Raw genomic sequence first — 16,373 nt, forward strand, 5'->3', positions numbered from 1 at the left:
CGTATATTTTAAAACTATTTATTTTGTTGCAGAGCAATCAGAATCAGAAATACTTTACACAGGCTCTAGAAATATTACAAATGAAAAGAAGAAACACGAAAGAAAGAAAGAAAGAAAGAAAGAAAGAAAGAAAGAAAGAAAGAAAACGTACAAAATAAATAAGGATTAAATACAAGTGCACACATTACAGTACAAAAAATTAAATAAAATAAAAAATGTGACAATAATATTACAAATGTACAAATTTAAAACAGATATATCCAATAATCAATAATTCAGAATCAAAACAAATAATTACACATACATTGCATTAAGATAAAACTAAATTAAAGGAAGGTAATAAAAAAATAAATAAAAGTAAAAGTATTAAGTAAAGAAATAGGAGAGAAAAAACTGTATCAAATTTGTTTCAGACAAAAAATATAATTAGTATGTTTTTATGCAACTTTTTTTTTATTAACCATTCACTGCTTAATGTTATATTGTCTTTTGGTATTCCAATGTGAATGTGAAAATAAAATTGGTATCTGCTGACGTTTCAATAAAGAAAAACAAGTACATTTGCAGCGGACTTTATTGTGAAGTCTGATTTCTACTTCCGGGTCAAGAAAACACCAATGGCGGCTGCATGCGTTTGCGTGTAGTGTGAATAAAATAAAGTCACTGAAAGCAGAAAGAAACGTTGCAGGATGAGGGAGACTCCGATGTCCAACTGCGAGAGGGACTTTATTCTGAAAGCCATCGAGGAGAGAAAGGTGAACTTTTATTTTGTAGTCAAATACCAGCAGCAGATCGTGATATTTTGATCGTGATGTGACTCCAAAACATATGTTCTTTTTCTTGTATTAATGCTTAAGTTGATATATTTTTTTCTAGAGCTGAAATCGTGACAAATTATTTACATTTTTGTGGTTCTCACTGTAATAAAACCTGGTTCTTAACCTGTGGGTCGCGGACCAGTTTTCAGTGGTCCCCACAACTGTATTTGACCCTAGAACCTTATTATTGATAAACATAATAAAAAAGCAACACTTCTATAAATTTAGCATAATTTAAAGCAGTGTTTCTCAACTGGTGTTATTAATCCACCAAAACACATTTCTATTCTTTGTTTTTTGTTTTTTTAAACAAATCAGTATATTTCCTGTGCAACATGCATTTCACAGCATGCCTGTCAAAAGAAAAGTTTCTTTCAAAATAAAAAACAGGTCCAACGAGAGACGTTGCGTATTTATTTATTTTGAACCAGCTGTCTGCGACCCATCCAGTACAGATCTGCGACCCACTTTTGGGTCCTTACCCACGAGTTGAGAATCACTGATTTAAAGCACATGTGTCAAACTCATGGCCTGGGGGCCAAATTTGGTGTAGTGTAGAATAAACGTACTGGAAAGTTTCCCGCGTAGACAATGGCCATGCGCACCTGGCGAACTGCGCATGCGCGTCTGTCATGTTGAAAAACGGTAAAAATCTTTCCTTTAATTTTTAGGGTTTAGAATTAGTGTTTATCATATTAGGAAAATTTAAGGTAGCATAATATTATAGTTATACGTGTAAATATTGACTACTGTCACGACAAATTTGCGGTTGACCTCATTTGGAGACATGATTTATTGCTCTGGTTGAATGATGGAGTCCAGGCGAGGCGTTGATGATTTTATAAAAAAGATTTATTATAAAATTAAAGAAAAAAGGAGTAAAAAAGAAGCTTCCATCCTGAAAGAATGAAAGGCAAAAGGCTCGTGGCAGAGCAAAAAGGCAAGACCCACTCTAACTAACAGTTTCACAGCTTTAGCTTTTATACAGATAACAGAAAAGGTTCCACCCTGAGGTGAGGAGAAGGAGGGGGTCAGATGCCCAACAGTGGAAACATTTGAGGATGATGAAGACGTGTATATTATGAGGAAGATTGGGCGCCACTCTTATCTATCCTTGATAGTGTGTGTGTTCGTGTGTATGGCCTTCAGCAGAGACTCTGTGTTGCACTGAGTACAATACGATCTGTACTGTTTAATCTAACATGACTCAGCTGTTCAAAAGTGCGAAGAGTAATGGAGTCATCATGTATTAAAACATGACAAATTGTACACATGAACACACATTTGACGATATTATGATGAATATAAAAATTGCCATAACACTACGCTATTAGTGCGTATGCGCCTGTGGGAGACTTTCACTTGTAGGATTTTTTGAATCATTGTGTAAATGAAACATTTGATTGATGATTGCAGTCATTTTTAATGTTAAACTGTTGAAAAAAATGAATTTTTACAATTTAAAAAAAAACACAATTCCCTTAAATTATTACACAAAAAATCTACGAAATTTAAAATGAAGATCCAGTTGGGACTGATATCTGTCACTTATTGTTTGGATATTGTCAATTTCTTACATATTTTGTATTTTATTTACACACAGAAGTGTAAACTAGGGAACAATAAATATTGAAATTCCTCATTTTCGTGCATAAAAATCTGTGGCCCTCTAGAGATCAGCTACTCTGTATTTAGCACATGAACTAAAATGAGTTTGACACCTCTGATTTAAAGTTTTTTAAGTGTGTGTGTGTGTGTGTGTGTGTGTGTGTGTGTGTGTGTGTGTTCAGCGCCTGGATGGACGGCAGACTTACGACTACAGGAGGATAAAGATCACCTTTGGCACAGACTTTGGTTGTTGCTTCGTTGAACTTGGAAAAACCAGGTAAACCTTCTTCACCTGCTGGACATTAAACTACATTTTAATAAAAAAATATTCCTTTGTTGTGATATTTAAATGCGTGTAACCCTGACACACACTCACTAATGATGATGTCATCACTGGCGTTGGCTCCACAGGGTGATGGCTCAGGTTTCCTGTGAACTCGTGGCTCCAAAAGATTCTCGACCCATCGAAGGAATCATGTTCTTCAACATCGAGCTGTCGCCGATGGCAGCGCCTTCGTTTGAGACTGGAAGGTACACACACACACACACACACACTAAGGTTACAATGTCTGTTAACACTGTGTGTGTGTGTGTGTGTGTGTGCGTGTGTGTGTGTGTGTGTGTGTGTGTGTGTGTGTGTGTGTGTGTGTGTGTAGACAGTCTGAGTTGTCAGTGAAGCTGAACAGACAGTTGGAGCGCTGCCTAAGGAACTCAAAGTGCATCGACACCGAGTCACTGTGTGTGGTGTCAGGAGAGAAGGTCTCTCACACACACACGCACGCACACACACACACACACTTTACCTGGTGGTGTATCAGATCTAACAATAATAATAATAATAATATATTTTATTGGGGGCAGGGGCATTAATGTGATCTCCGGGTGGTGATCGTTAGAACAGGTGACGTTCCTCAGTATGTGGCTTTATTTCCAGATTTAGAAAAAGTCACAAGATAAGATGATCACTTCTGTCAGTCTTCCCCAGGGCAGCGGTGGCGCTGCCCACTAAGTGTGGAGTGAAAGAATGATGCCATGTAAAACGCTTTGAGTGACCAAAAAAGGTGCTATATAAATGTAATTTATTATTATTATTATTATTATTATTATTGGTCTGCAACACCAACACACTTCAATACAATCACTAAGGCTGTGTAGTAAATGCCATCCTAACGTACTACTCGTACTAAATCTGAGGTCTAAATAAGTATGTAGCGCGTTCACATTAGATAGTACGAAAAGATGAAGTATGTATACTGTATGAGACAAGTATGCACAGTGAGCACACTAATCATACTCAACTGCCCCATGATGCATTGTAAGCAGAACATAGAATTGTACTGGCTTTAAGCTAAAAATCAAACAACCCCTTTTCAAAATAAAAGCATCTCTTCTTTTCTTTCATCAGTTTTTTTTAACAGTTTTGTAAATAGGGCTCTTATTTTGAAGTTAACAGGAAGTTTGGTCAGTATCACAATGGAGAGTCTCTGAAAATCTCTGAAAAGTTGGCATGAAATGTGTTTATATGAGTTTTATGGATGAAATGAGCACATGTTGACAGTTTGCTGATTGGCCCATGGGACAGGACAGTAACAAACACAAGCCACGCCCACAGCAGGTTTCTGACCAATCAGGTCTGTGTGTGTGATCAGGTGTGGCAGATCAGAGTGGACGTGCACGTGTTGAACCACGACGGGAACCTGATGGACGCGTCCAGCATTGCCGCCATCGCCGCGTTGAGTCATTTCAGGCGCCCGGACGTCAGCGTCCAGGGCAACGACGTCACCGTGGTGAGTCAGCGTCTGGAGGCGTGGCCTAAATCTGCCGATTCAGAATTTAAAATGCCAACATGTGACTACCACAAAGACAAATAAATGTTAGGAATGGTGTGCGTGCGTGCGTGTTAACCCTTCCTGTCGTGGTGTGTTGATCGCCCTCAGTACGGTCCAGAGGAGAGAGAGCCCATCCCCCTCAGCGTCTATCACATGCCCATCAGCATCAGCTTCTCCTTCTTTAAACAAGGGTGAGAACTTCCTGTCATATATAATAACATATATTTAAGCATTTTAAAGCTACTGCCTCCCTGTCCTAGAGCAGGGGTTCTCAACCTTGGGATCAGGACCTCATTTTGGGTCACGAGGCACAGGGAGGGGTTCGTTGGATGCCTTCAAGAAACAATTTTTTCTTTTTCTTTTTTACAATTTGAGCTCATTTTCATCACTTTTTCTTGCCATATTTTTGCTACATTACTTCTATTTCTGACACTTCTACATTAAATTTTAATACCTTTTCTGCACACTTCATTTTCTCCTCATTTCCAGACATGTTCAGCACTTTTAAACCCTTTCCACCACTTTTCCACCTAATGTCACATTCGTTGACCCATTATTGTAACTTTTAACCTCTTTTCACCATATTTATGCTTATTTTTTTGCCAATTTAACAATATTCAAGATTTGACATGAATTAAATGAATTGTTTCAACTTTTTAAATGAAATCAGCCCATTTCTGCCACTTTTAAGCCAATATTGACACTTAGAACTGTTTCTGTCTGTTTTTGGCCACTCTTTGCTACTGTTTTTTGTCTCTCGTCTGTTTTATTGTTTTGCCTTTTATTGTGACGCACTTCGGCTGTTTAAACGTGCTATAGAAATAAAGTCGACATTGGCTCTAATTTGCCACTTTTAACCAATTTCTGTGGTTTTTAAAATCCTATTTCACCATCTTTTCCACCATTTTTTTTTGTCACTTTTAACCCATTTTATTTCTGGAAAAGTTTAGAACCACTGTCCTAGAGGGTTAAACGTTTTTTTGTGAATGGTGTTTGGTACTGAGTGGGCGGGGCTTATGCTTGCAGAACCTTCCTATTGGTGGACCCGAGTGAGCGTGAGGAGCGCGTGATGGACGGCCTGCTGATGATCGCCATGAACAAACACAGAGAGATCTGCTCCATTCAGTCCAGCGGAGGCATCATGCTGCTCAAGGAACAGGTGGGAGGACTTTCAAAATAAGAGCATGTCACAATAAAAGCTAGACGTTGCTTGATAGAAAACATACATCTGATTTACTGCGTAGGAAACTGGATTTAAAGCTTTTTAGGAGATGTTCTTACAATGTGAAGACGAAATGATCATCTGTTGTTGTTGTTGTTGCAGGTGATGAGATGCAGTAAAATAGCCAGTGTCAAAGTGTCTGAGATCACAGAGCTCATCAACCAAGCTCTGCTCAACGACAAAATGGCTCGGTAAGACTCGACATCAGCAGAATCTCTTAAAACATATAATAATAACATAATCATATTAAAATATACAGGCATAGGCAACTGCCGGCTCAGGGACTGCATTTGGCCCTCAGCCTGATTCTGAAAGGCCCCCAAAGTAAATATCTCTAAAATCAATCAAAATGAAAGAAAGATACAAACATATATAAATAAACAGAAGTTACTCCACAAACGTACAAAAATAACAGCAAGACACACAAAAATAATACACACTGACAGAAAATTATAAAGAATGACTGAAAAAACTCACTCAAGGAAGACAAAAACATGCAAAACTATGACTAGATACAGTTGGTCATAAAACACTGAAAACCAAACTATAGCTGCTGATCTGAGTTTTTAAGGCCCATCGTGTGATGTTTAATAACGAGACTTTTTAATATAATAACTCGTTATTTTGAACTCCTCTGCAGAAAAGCCGGCGAACGCTGCGGCTTCGCTGAGTCGATGCCTCAGGAGCGAATCACGGCGCTAAAGATGGACGAGACCCCCGTGGAGGTGACGGACGCAGCGGAAACAGCCAATGAGATCATCTCTGCAGCAGAAGACCCGCCTCAAACGTATCCCACCCTCACACAAAGGAGGCGTGTTGTTTTTGCTTGTATGAAAACGGTTTGTTAGCGTCCGTAACTGCTGAGCTCAGCGCGGCGTCACCGGTGGTGCCGTTACCGGGGGTCGGACAGGTCGGTAACGGACTGAAGAACAGCTGGGGATTGGACGAGGAGGAGGAGGAGGAGGAGGAGGAGGAAGACGAGGAAGAGGACGAAGACAAAGGGATGAAGACGAGCCAGCAGAGCGACAGAAGTGAAGGTCTGGTTTAAAATGTTGAAATACTCAAATATATATAGAAATATATCATAATATACTAATGCAATATATTTAAAATTGTATTCAGTATTTTTATATTTTATAATCTTTGATTAATTATACAAATATACACATTTTTCCAATTTTTTATATATATATATATACAATATTTGATTATTTAAACATTTCTCATTTATTTTAAATTTTTATTTAATTTTTTAATTTTCTAAATTTTATTTTTCAGTACTTGTATAAATATATATATGATATAATCTTTGATTATTTCAACACATTTCTGATTTATTTAAAATTGTCTTAAATAATTAATTTTTTAAATGTTGTATAAATGTTATTTTTCAGTATTTGGATATATATACAGTATGTATATAATCTTTGATTTTTTTCAACAAATGAATCTTTTTTGTTTTTTTAAATACCAAGTCAACCATTAAAAAATGATGATATATAATATACATATTGCATGTGTAAATATACTGTATGTAACAGTAACCGCTCTGAGAGGAGCCTCAACAGAAGAGCCAACGAGCCCCGTGTGGCTCCAGAGCCTCATCTTAATGATTGTTGGTTTTTTAGGAAACGTGGTTGAAATCTCGGACAGTGAAGAAGACGAGGTGATCGTCCTCAACCCAGAGACTTCCTGCACAGCAAAGTGAGAACATCATTGGTCTTTTTCTGTCGTAAATATATATCAAAGCACTTGTTTTTAGTAACATTTTTACTCCTTTGTGTGATTTCTCAAGACGGAGTGATTCTAGTTGTGACCAGAAGGGGGCGGCAACATCAAAGAAAACACATAAAAGATGAGGAAACGTTTCAATAACACTGTTATGTTCACTGTGATGTAAAAGTGTGCAGGAGTTTTTTATACTTGATATTATATTGGCTTATTTTGTGATTTGTATTCATTGTGACTAAATGAAAAAAAAATGGTTAATTTTGTTTGTGATAATAAATGATGAACTATTATTGGATGTAAGTGATCTGACTGCTTGTTTTTTAATGAGTGCTCCAATAATCACATTAACCTGACACCAACCAGTAACACACAGGAAGCATGTGTGCCCATTTAATAGATATTATAGACAGACCACATGTGGCCCTAATTCTGAACGGCCCCCAAAGTCAAACAAAATGACAGAGAGATATACAAACAAATATGAAAATATATAAAACAACCACACAAGTATATCAAACGGAAATGACTCCACAAACATACAAAATAACAGAAAAACACGCAAAAATCACAATTTGACAGGAAAAGATACAAAATGACATACACAATGAAGACAAAACACGCAAAACTACGACTAGTTTCAATATTTCACAAAGTGACTGATATATGGACAAGAGGACAACTAGCTAGAGTACACAACCTCTACAAAAATAAATAAAATGACACAAATATCTACAAAACAACAACAAAAAGATGACAAAATTACAACAAAAATGAGCCATAAAGGGCCTGTATTACGAATCTGGGTCAAATAAAAAAGTACTTTTCTACTGTATATTTTATTGGCTTATTTTGTGATTTATTTTCATTGTGACTAAATACATAAAAATAAATATTCGGCTGCTGTTTTATAAGCACATTCCAAATTTGGTCTCCAAGTTGTGTTGATTTTTAAACAGAAAATAAGACGCAAATAGAGAGGAATCGGAATAATCATCCATGAGGATCTTCCTGCTGATAGTTTTTTTTTTTTTTTAAATCCATCAGTATTCGGTCTCTTTTTATCCATCTTGGACTTTAGTCTCGTTTCTTTTCCTCGTGTGTGACGATTTCGTAAAAACAAAATTACCGTAATGACATGATATTTCTCAGATAGAGCAAATATTAGCGGAGTTACGGTAATTTAAATTACGCATTCCTAGATGCGTTCAGGGTCCCTATGAAACCCAGAAATTTTGATGAGTTTACTAAAATCTAATGTTTAGAATCAACTTAAACAATAATAAAGTAATGTGATACAAGAAGTAAAAATTAGGTTCCACCGAGATTTGAACTCGGATCGCTGGATTCAGAGTCCAGAGTGCTAACCATTACACCATGGAACCACACATGTACTGCATCATAACATGTCAGTATACAACGTGTGAGCATCATGTGATAAATCTTTTTTATTGTTAGTTATCTTGGATAAGTGATCTAGATCATGGTACTGTTATTATTCACACTTTAAAGGTTAACAATGTATGGACATTTTTTTTTTTTAAAACGGATGCAGATTCAGTATTTTGTCAAAATTCGTGAAGAACTTTTGACGTAAACAAAAACAAAACAAAAAAACGAATATGATTGACTTATTGGGGAGGTAAAAACAGATAGATATTAGTAAAAGTATTAAAAATAAAAACTACAGTGGCCCGTACGGGGATCGAACCCGCGACCTTGGCGTTATTAGCACCACGCTCTAACCAACTGAGCTAACCGGCCGTGCCACAAATCGCTCAATGGTCAAAGAGAAAGTCACAGAAAAATATAAAAAAAACTACAACGAGAAGACGATTTAAGTACACGGCAAATGCCAAATAGACAAAAAGACACAAATATCTACAAAATAACAACAAAAAGACATACAAAACAACAAAAACATGCAAAAATAAAGAAAATGACAGAAAAACACACAAATAATATCTCACGATGACAAAAATTCAAAAACTGACTGATAAAAAGTAAAATGAAAACATACACAATTACTAGTAAAATACAAAAAAATTACAGAAATATATGCAAATGGAAACATAAATACACAAATGGGCAACAAAATTACACATAATTACTCCAGAAACACACAACGCTTTCAAAAATATAAGAAATGACAACAAGGCTACACAAAAAGACAACAATAAAATGACTAAACTACAACTAGATACACTAAAATACACAAAACAAAACAAAAAAAACAAGAGGACAACAAAAGTACACAAAATATCCAGAAACACACAAGACGGCTAGAGAAATAAACAAAAAGACACAAATATCTACAAAACAACAACAAAAACATGAAAAAATAAAGAAAATGACAGAAAAACACACAAATAACAATATCTCACAATATGACAGAAAAATTCAAAAACTAACTGAAAAAACACAAAATATAAGACAAAAGCATGCAAAATGACAAGAAAAACACAAACAATTACAGAAAAATATGCAAAGGGAAAACAAAAAACACACAATGCCTACAAAAGTACACTGAACTTCCTGTTGAACACAGAGATAGAGATGAGCCTCTCTGAGATTCTACCATTGAATATCAAACGTCTGCAAAGATACTGGCAGTAACGACTAGTTTCGAGGGTGGATCATGATGTCAGAGCAGATCAGATGTAAAATGCTGATGTTTCTGATGTTTGATGTGAGCGATCAGTGCACTGTGTGCTTTATACTCTCATTACGGCTGCTTCATGTTCATTACATTCATAAAAGTAGGTCTTCATGAGAAGTCAGAAGCTGTTTTTCATTCAGAGAACATGACTAACAGGTGAATATAGCTGACTAACTGATCCAGGATGGTTGAGCTACTTCTCTTCCTCCTCTGACTGATGATGATGAGGTTCAGTGTGTTATTTCTGTACATGGCCCTGAGTCAGTGGAAAAGTACTGGAGCTGTTCAACACTCAAACAAAGAAGAAGAAGAAGAAGAAGAAGCAGGTCCTGACAACGACAGACAGTGAACAAACACGCACACACACACACACCTCTATAGTTAACATTCCTCGTGTTCTCAGTGCAAACAGTTTAACATTCATTCTTCACAGTTTCTTCCTTTTCTAGTATCTCTTTAAAATATGTTTACATTCGGACCACTTTGATCTTAAAGCTGATATCAGGAGTTTCTGAGAAATGTATGTTTATATAAGATTCTTTTGAAATGTGAAAAAAAAATGCCTAACTAGTCTTTTACTATGGTCTACAGCCGGTGGCCATACATATACATTAATTATTACATTATTTTGTACATTTTTTGCAGAATTTTGGAGAAAATTAGAGTTCTTTCAACAATTTGCAAATAAAAATGACTGCCATCAAGTGATATGATCATAGGAAAACTCTAAGCTCTGCAAATATGCAGAGATACTGTATCTACAACGGAACTAGTTTGTAATTTTACACAATAATTCATGTTTTCTCTGTCATTGTTACTTTTCCTGTGGGTCAAATTGGACACTTTAAAGGGCTTTAAAGTTTGACACGTTCTTGTACTTGGCTATAGACAGATACAGAATAGATCAGTTCCTGACTAAATGTATAAACATGAAGGCACATTAACATGACAAACACTATGTGATGCACAAATGCGCACATTTCCAAAGAGAAGACAACAGATAAAAACAAATATTACACATATATATATATATAAATTCAAAATGCCCTTTGAACAAATACTGAACTTTTTGTTGTTGTTTAGCACGATACGTTTGATGGAGCATAGATGCTTATACATTCCATTTATATTGACATGAGTTTCAGAAAACAAAACAAAAGGTAATTAATTGCGATAATTAATTGACAGCACTAAAATATATGGATCAAAAACCAATGCACTTCATTGATTGCATGGGGAAATTACTTTGTTACAGAGGCCTGAGGGTTAGAGTGGTTAGGGTTAGAAACACTGAATAAAGAAAAGAAAAAAAAGAAACGTAAAAAAGTAAAAAAAAAAATAAAATAAAAAAGGTAATTAAATAAGGATTAAATACATAATAAATAAATAAGGATAAATAATTAAAATTTAAAAAATGAAAAACTATTACAAACATACAACCACATTTATAGAATATGTAAAAAAAAACTGAAACTAATTCTAAAGCTAAAACCTCAATAATCAAATGTTTTATATAATATTGTGATATAATTGATAATCAACTTGTCATGGCAAAGTTTTAGCACTTTGAAAAAAACTTAGGAAACATGAGTGAAACATAAATTAAAGGGTATATGTATTTCATTTTAATTACAAGCTCTATCAAAAGATGGTGTATAGTAAATTCATTTTAACCAGGTGTAGAGACGCTAACCAATCATCGTCCAGCGCTGGGTCACGTGTAAAGCTAACGGTTGTTATAACAACAAGAGGAAAAAATCCTGCAGAAACATTTATTTTGTGTCTCTGAGCCAAATAATGACAATAAGTCAGAGTTATCCAGATGTTTGCTTCATAATATCGGTACGAGATACACCCTTAAAAGCTTTACGGTCGGACAAAAAAACATCAGTGATATCTATGTGAGGACCGCTTCAAACCTAGCTGCTATGAGAGGCTAAGCTAATGGCGGCGCCGACAGAATTCCCACCACAGAGTCTCTATGTATGTAGTAAACGTACTTATTCAGAGCACTACTATGTTTCTGCTTACACGGGATACTATGGGGGTGTCATGGCACTAACCGCACCCCCACCACATTGTTCCCTCTTATTTCCGTGTATCTAAACGATGAACTCTTTCAGGAGAACTTACCTGTTCTTTAGTGCTGATCCTCGGAGGTAGTGGAGCATCGTCCCGTCAATGAACAGATATAATTTCATTGCATTTGCTACGAGCCATATTTATGCTTTTCCAACACCTGTTGACCTGAATCAACGATAATGCGTTGTATTCAAACCAAAATGGCGGCTCTCCATGTTTTTTAAATTTATTTATTCAAACTTTTTCTATTCTTTAAAATAATAATAATAATAATAATAATAATAATAATTTTATTGACAAATTGCAATCAGTAAAACACCATAAAGGGAACAAAGAACAAAGTCAGGGAAAACATCCCAAGTAAAGAATAAAGTAAATACAGGTATCACAGTGTATGTCACTTGGAGATACAGAAAACAATTATTCATACAAAGGCACAGTTGTTTCACCTTTTTAATATTCATATAATAATTAAACTCCAAAAAAATAAAAATTTGGAAGGGATTTTGAAAATTTAGATTTATGAAAATTGAATTTTGCCATTATTATAATACAAGATATTGATTTATTTTTGTTTTCAAATATAAAAAAAAAAATCTTTTGGTTTTAATAGCAGTACTCCATAGTTTATATCCCAACATATAAAATTGTTCTAAAAAGCCCTTTTAATGTTTCGTTTTTTTCTTAAAGGTGCACATTATTTGTTTCTCTGTAATACATTAAACATTTTTTTATCATTTATATTTCCACTACAGCAGGGTTTTTCAACTTTGGGAACGGGACCCCATGTGGGGTCACCTGGAATCAAAATGGGCCCGCCTGATATGTCTAGTAATCGGTTAAAAAATGTTTTAAAATTACATATGATTTTTTAAAATTATTATAATTTTTTTCAAATAATACATATCAAATAACTGTATCCGATATTTCAACTTTCACAAATATAAATCTAGTTAAAATAAAATGCAGTATTTGGAGGTGGCGTCTGTGTTTATAACACACTTTAATAAAATGGATCAAAAACTAATTCCAGAAAGGAAAAAATATGTCTCTGGGGTCGCCTGACATTTGTGATATGAAAAATGGGGTTCGCGACCCAAAAAAGGTTTGGAACCTGTGCACTACATTTATTATTTAATTTTTTTCTATTGCTTTAGATGCTGAATGTTATGCAAACTGTGTTTTTCCTGGTCTGTGATGAGGTGACGTTAGTGAGTGATGTTCCAAAGCAGCTGTTGTTTTTCCAGGTATGACTTGGGAATCACATCCTGAACCTTTGACCTGATGGAGATGCTCATATCGTTCCCTCACAGCCATCCGACCTCAGCGGATGGATGAACATAAATAGACTTTTTAATTTCTTCACTCAGCATTCAGGGAAAATACTAATTAATCTGTTATATTTCTGAATATAGCGGAGGGGGGGGGGGGGGGGGGGGGGAGGTTCACACTACTCATCAATGAATTAATAATTAAAAATATATAGATAACAATATTTTGTGAAGAACGTATTTTCTAATTTTCTGATGGTGCTGTTGATCATGACGGGTTTTTATAAAATAAACTGTACAATATGTGTAGTAGCAGAAAACGAAAAAAAACTGAAACAAAAACACACACAAAACAGAAAACTTTTATGCATTTATTTTTTCGATTTTACTTTAAATTGCTTAAATGACTCAGTTGATCTGTCGACTGAGTGAATTGCATTAATCAATGACTCGCCCTGTTTTAACTCATGGTAATGTTGTTTAGTTGAATAAAAGACCCTTTAAACGGTTTGTCAGAAGGGTAACTTTTGCATTCTCCAATCAGAAATTTGCTCCACTTTTCAGAAAACTTTTCGGGCCTATACTACGAATCTAGATTGGACTAATCTCCGTTAGTTGGCTTGAACTAACCAAACATTCCTTCTCAGACACAAGCTGTACTACAAATGTTGATCACCTAAGATCACAACACGCTAATTTAAGCCGTGTTTACAGCCTCGCTACGTACGCGTCCACATGAAAGGGGTGGAGATTGCAGCAGATACTCAGATCTGATCCACTTCATAACTTGGTCCCGACCAGGTTGCTGAAGTTTAAAATGATGAATAATTAAAATCAATAATTCAGACCAAAGACAACACTGTTGTTACATAAAAGGCAGGAATGAGAGAACTCAGACAGGAAACTGCTGATACTGTTAATGTGTAAAAGCGTGAGATAATTTATGATATTAATCTATTGGATGATAAACAGACAGCGCTCTGCAGTTAAACTTTATTACAGCACTCACGTGTTTCTATTCAAGTAGACCTCTATCACACACACTGGGATGAGAGCACATTGTACATGTTCCTCCTGATAATGTCAGCCCCAGCATATGAATGAATTAATGACTGAATTAATTCATTCATAACTTCAGCTGTCCGTGCCCACAAACCGACACACATGCTTCATCAGCTGACTGTAGATCAGTTCATCAGATATAAATCTATATCTTTCCTAAATGATGTCATCGGTAAATGAAAGGATTGCATTTATAATTAATAATTTTCTTTCCTAAACTCAGCTGTCAGATTTGTACCAACCAGGATCATCTATCAATGGGCATGTTGTTTTCTAAGAGATCTGATTGGTCAGGAGGCGGGGTTTTAGGACTTGCTAACATCCAAGCTAGAGCCAAACCTGGTTGCGACCAGGTTTGCTGTTCAGCATTAATTGCCATAGTGATTAAGCTCCAGCGAGCTTTGTAGTCCAGCATCTAAATCTGAATTCTGTAACTAATAATGCAAAATAATCTAAATGTTAACATCAGAAAACAGTTAATGTGAAAGCCTGTTTTCTGTTTGTGTAAATATTAAAAGAAAGACATTTGGTCGCAGGTAAAAGCTTAACTGAGGGGTGGGTGAGAAGTGGCCCAGCCCTTTCCTCACTCAGGCATTGCCTTTGTTTGCCTTTATTTATTAAAGGTGTGTTTGTGTTGGTTCATTACTAAACATCCTCCTTCTCCTGTCTTTACTCCAGCGTTAGCTGGGCTTTGGTCTTATTCTGTGAGGTACGTCACAAATAACGAGTCATCACTTTGGTTTCAGCCTTTATTCTGACAGAACATCACCCCATTGGGATTTACTGTAAATGCTTACAAAGTAGGACCTTGCCAAGTTGCAAGAAGAGAAGAGCCTTCACAAAAGTTCAGTATACAAACAGTTAATGATCAATCAAACATGCATAATAGTATAAAACCAAATACACATATTGAACCACTGTCTACCTTGTAATACAAAACTGACACAATCTTGTTTCGTACGTACGTGATGTTTGTCCTTTTGCGTCGTCATGCTTCGTCGAATCGGACGGATTCGCTGACGAGAGAAAGGTTAAAAATCTATGACCTTCCTAATGTTCTGCAAAAAGGTTAAAGGTGAATTTAATGTTTTGTTTATGAAGAAAAAACCTGCTATTCTATGCAAAGAAGTACAAAGTGTAAATATACAAATCATGATTAGACTTTACAGTACAAGAGTAAAATAATACAGGTACAAATCACAACCACACATATAAAAAGATGTATGTCCAGTGCTCCGAGTCACAGCTGTTGAAGAGTCACAGTTTTCTTTGGATGGAAGTTAAAGGTTTGAATCCTAAAAACCCGCAATACCACTCCATGAGGTATTCAAAAAGCGAGAAGAGGCCACACGCCCATTCCTAACGTCCAGACAATAGGGTAAAGACGTTTTCCAGTGAAATGAGACGTAATAATAATACAAAAAGAGTTTTGCAGGATCGTAACATAAGGAACCAACCCTCGGCGAGTCGGACAAATATGTCTTTGTATCAAGCAAGAAAAACCAAAAGGATAACCGACAATTTGACCATCGCAAGGCCTTGGCAATGACCTAGCATTCTGGCTAGTGTCAGAAAGGTTAGTGTCAATTCTTCGAATCAATATGCAGTATTTCTAACAAAAAGTCATACAGCTTTCTTTGGATTGAAAAAACCAGACCATAACGTCAACTCGACCATTTAACAGCCTTGGCAAGAACCTGATGTTCCATCTGTAAGGCACAACGTTCAGGAAACGTCTAATATCTAGTATTTCTAAAGAGATGCCACTGTCAACTTAAGCTTTACAGGTGTTTTGTTTTAGGGCAAGTCTGGAGACGTAAAAATGGAAGGAATGGGCGAAAAAGACAAAAACATGGGGTGATTTTTAGCTAAAACCGATTGTGTGAGGTCAAAGTAGTTATAGGAATCTTTGTTCATCCTGATCGTACTTTGTGGAACCAACCCTCGCTGAGTCGGACAAAAAAGTCTTTGTATCGAGCGAGAAAAACCAAAAGGAAAACCGAGTACTTGACTATGTAAGGGCCTTGGCAAGGATCTAAGATAGTTGTAAGGCACACTGTGAGGTCTTGTGCATGTTTAAAAAAAAAAGAATTA

General features: G+C 35.9%; 1 protein-coding gene and 2 non-coding genes across 3 annotated transcripts; 1 reads left to right on the forward strand and 2 right to left on the reverse strand.

The window, feature by feature from the left end:
• The first annotated feature begins 591 nt into the window (after positions 1–591).
• exosc9 (exosome component 9) lies at positions 592–7,512 on the forward strand. Its single transcript, XM_028469574.1, has 12 exons — positions 592–755; positions 2,609–2,703; positions 2,838–2,957; positions 3,083–3,185; positions 4,076–4,213; positions 4,364–4,446; positions 5,282–5,414; positions 5,580–5,668; positions 6,118–6,264; positions 6,348–6,514; positions 7,106–7,181; positions 7,273–7,512. Exons 1-12 carry the CDS (start codon positions 690–692, stop codon positions 7,334–7,336), a joined length of 1,281 nt encoding a protein of 426 aa, XP_028325375.1. The 5' UTR covers positions 592–689; the 3' UTR covers positions 7,337–7,512.
• A 1,006-nt stretch (positions 7,513–8,518) lies between these two features.
• Positions 8,519–8,590, reverse strand: trnaq-cug (transfer RNA glutamine (anticodon CUG)). Its single transcript has one exon. It is a non-coding gene; the product is annotated as a tRNA-Gln (tRNA).
• Positions 8,591–8,895: 305 nt separating this feature from the next.
• On the reverse strand, positions 8,896–8,969 carry trnai-aau (transfer RNA isoleucine (anticodon AAU)). The gene has a single exon. It is a non-coding gene; the product is annotated as a tRNA-Ile (tRNA).
• Positions 8,970–16,373: the final 7,404 nt, after the last annotated feature.

Source organism: Gouania willdenowi, chromosome 1, assembly GCF_900634775.1.
Source record: "Gouania willdenowi chromosome 1, fGouWil2.1, whole genome shotgun sequence".
NCBI lineage: Eukaryota > Metazoa > Chordata > Actinopteri > Blenniiformes > Gobiesocidae > Gouania > Gouania willdenowi.